Raw genomic sequence first — 3,714 nt, forward strand, 5'->3', positions numbered from 1 at the left:
AATTTTCTTGCTTATACTATCCCAATGTTTTTGAGCATTTATTTTTTATTGAAATACTTAATTCTAAAGTATATTAGTCATTAAAAAAGTTTGATTCTTCTAAATTTACATCAGAACTTAACTTCAATAATTTAGCTATTAAATTTTTGCTATTCGAAATTTCCTTTCCATTAAATTTATTAAAAATTACTTTCAGTTTCTTTATGTCAACAAGGAATACTGGTTTAGGTTTTATCAGACCACCATTTGAAATTTGGCCATCCATGTATGTATATGAAAGGGAGATTTTCTTTTCATATTCGGTATGATAAATCCTGCACCTGGGACCAAACGCGTCCACTTAGAAATACTCGGCTGCGATGGGCAACAAATAAAGTCACGACCACACGTGAAGAGTCTCCTAATGAAACATTGGAGCAATTTGCCCACCGTTGCCGCTTCACTTGACAATTCGAATGTTTAAAATAACGCACAATGTTTGTTGTCCAGGCTCTTGACGAAATCACTTCTACCTTGCTTGCAAACGTCAATAATTTGAAAATTTCCTCTCAGGGGTTCTACCTTCCTTTTTTTATGATGGTGCAAGCCATGATAAAAATATAGTAAGGTAGAACCGCTGAGAGTTACTTTTAAAATTCTTGACGTTTCTAAACATTTTAATTTTTAAATTTACTCACAAACTCACACACACATTTTCATTTTCAATCTCAAGCAACAACAATTTCGAACAATTTCAATTTTTTATTTTCAATTTTATATGATTTTAAATTGCTGGCAAACTTCAAAAGAAAAATCATGGCCGACAAAATGAGAGAACGGTTCTACCTTGCTATGTTTTTATCATGGTGCAAGCAATCATGTTCGAATAACTAATAATAAAATTACATCTAAATCTTAAATAGATGCGTTATTCGATTTATTATGTTAAGGAATTTTTACCATACATTTTTGGAACTGCTTTTTTCAGTTTGGAATTTCATAAAACGATGTGGGAGTAGACATTCGTGAAATCCATCATATCAATCAAAAAGTGAAATTTTAGTTTTTATTAGTTATGACTTTTTCCATTCAGCGACGTGTTTGTTACGTCTTTTTGCATTTCAGGTGCGATATGTATGTATGTGTTTATGCACACATGTACCAGTAGATAATTTCAGGAGCTTAAAGCCCTTTTTTGTATGGAGTTGCACAAATTGAATGCCTTCTGCTTTCGCCAGCCTAGAATTCATATAAAGCTGCTTCTTAAATTCATAAAAATCTTACTTCTTTAAAGTATTTATTTAAGGTTCATATCGAATAGGTTTTATTATAAACTAAAATGCATATTTAAATTCGTTTGTAATGTTAAATAATCTAAACTTACACAATCGCGTAAATTGTAGATGTAAATTTGGTAAATCTTTCTAAGGGCCAAATTCACAGTGCGACAGTTAACTAAAGATTTTTGTACTGAAAACTGTCGATTCTGAGTTAAATACGCACTGTGAATTTGGCCCTAGGTTTTTTAAAAATGTTACCATTTTTGATCTGTGGACCCTTGTTGTTAAGGTATATTTCTTTTAATACTGTTATTTCAGTATAAATGTCATCCATTTAAAAATTTTCTTTCTTGAAATACTGAAATATATTTATATTTATAACTGAAGAAATATAGTATTTTTGCATACTATTTTTTTTCCAACAGTATATAGTACGCAGACCCAAATAACTAATAACAAATGACAAATCCACATAGTTTTGAACTAAAACTCAAAATTTATTTAAATAACTGTTTTAATGAATAGCCTAAACTTTTTGTAAAAAGTAGGTTAATAATTAAAATAGTGATACAAAACTAGAATTATACTGAAAACATGGTAGAAGCACTACACAGATATATGAATCATGATGGTTCGTGATGTATATGTACATATGCATGGATGAATACATTCATATATACATACGTCCACGTGCAAGAATTACTTGTGCATTTTTGGCACTTATGACAACCGTGACCTTACTTCTAATTTGTTGGCAATCATATGCATATTAATCAGTGATCTCCTCAATACGGCCGCCTCTTCGAAAACATCCGGTGCCACAAGATCGTCCGATTTCTCAATAAGTTTGTAGCGTTCCGCCGCTATCAAACACTGCTGTGCAATTTCACGCGCTTTGGCACGCGTATCATCTGGTAGCTGTGAGAGGCCACTAAGTAGTTCCATAATATCGGTTTCAAAGAGCTTTTTCGCGATGTCCTCACCAGCATTAATCATATTCAATATTACTACAACGCCACGATGCTGCACATCCGGGCTTGGATTGGCAATGAGGGTGTGAGAACTTGCAACCACGTACCGATTTCAAGTATTTTGGTGCAACATACTTTTGAAATTGACGTTAAAATAGCCAGCGCCCCGGCACAAGCCTTTGCAGTGTCTTCATCCTCATCTTCACACAACAATCTACCATGTTTTCAGTATAATTCTAGTTTTGTATCACTATTTTAATTATTAACCTACTTTTTACGAAAAAGTTTAGGCTATTCATTAAAACAGTTATTTAATAAATTTTGAGTTTTAGTTCAAAACTATGTGGATTTGTCATTTGTTATTAGTTATTTACGATCTCAATTCAAGTGGTCCTTTTGGGACATGATTTTCCTCTTCAACAGAACTCATACGTGTGTACATATACCTAGGGTTGCCAACCGTACTATAATATATAGTATTGTACTATTTTTTGGGTCTGCGTACTATATACTGTTGGAAAAAAAAAATAGTATGCAAAAATACTATATTTCTTCAGTTATAAATATAAATATATTTCAGTATTTCAAGAAAGAAATATTTTTAAATGGATGACATTTATACTGAAATAACAGTATTAAAAGAAATATACCTTAAAACATAGGGTCCACAGATCAAAAATGGTAACATTTTTAAAAATACCTAGGGCCAAATTCACAGTGCGTATTTAACTCAGAATCGACAGTTTTCAGTACAAAAATCTTTAGTTAACTGTCGCACTGTGAATTTGGCCCTTAGAAAGATTTACCAAATTTACATCTACAATTTACGCGATTGTTTAAGTTTAGATTATTTAACATTACAAACGAATTTAAATATGCATTTTAGTTTATAATAAAACCTATTTGATATGAACCTTAAATAAATACTTTAANGTGGAAAAAGTCATAACTAATAAAAACTAAAATTTCACTTTTTGATTGATATGATGGATTTCACCGAATGTCACTCCCTACATCGCACTTATATTTTATGAAATTCCAAACTGAAAAAAGCAGTTCCAAAAATGTATGGTAAAAATTCCTTAACATAATAAATCGAATAACGCATCTATTTAAGATTTAGATGTAATTTTATTATTAGTTATTCGAACATGATTGCTTGCACCATCATAAAAAAAGGAAGGTAGAACCCCTGAGAGGAAATTTTCAAATTATTGACGTTTGCAAGCAAGGTAGAAGTGATTTCGTCAAGAGCCTGGACAACAAACTTGTGCGTTATTTTAAACATTCGAATTGTCAAGTGAAGCGGCAACGGTGGGCAAATTGCTCCAATGTTTCATTAGGAGACTCTTCACGTGTGGTCGTGACTTTATTTGTTGCCCATCGCAGCCGAGTATTTCTAAGTGGACGCGTTTGGTCCCAGGTGCAGGATTTATCATACCGAATATGAAAAGAAAATCTCCCTTTCATATACATACATGGAT

At 32.0% G+C, this 3,714-nt stretch overlaps 1 protein-coding gene across 1 annotated transcript in view; it reads left to right on the forward strand.

Moving 5' to 3' along the window:
• unc-45 (unc-45 myosin chaperone) overlaps positions 1–1,388 on the forward strand; it is a 4,435-nt gene extending 3,047 nt beyond the window's left edge. Inside the window, exon 4 of the mRNA XM_017632417.1 lies at positions 1,383–1,388. Within this exon, the coding sequence (XP_017487906.1) occupies positions 1,383–1,388 (6 nt within the window). The remainder of the gene's footprint in view (positions 1–1,382) is intronic.
• Positions 1,389–3,714: the final 2,326 nt, after the last annotated feature.

The sequence above is a fragment of the Rhagoletis zephyria genome, unplaced genomic scaffold, assembly GCF_001687245.7.
Source record: "Rhagoletis zephyria isolate East Lansing unplaced genomic scaffold, Rhagoletis_zephyria_1.1 Rzeph_scaffold_10090, whole genome shotgun sequence".
Lineage (NCBI taxonomy): Eukaryota > Metazoa > Arthropoda > Insecta > Diptera > Tephritidae > Rhagoletis > Rhagoletis zephyria.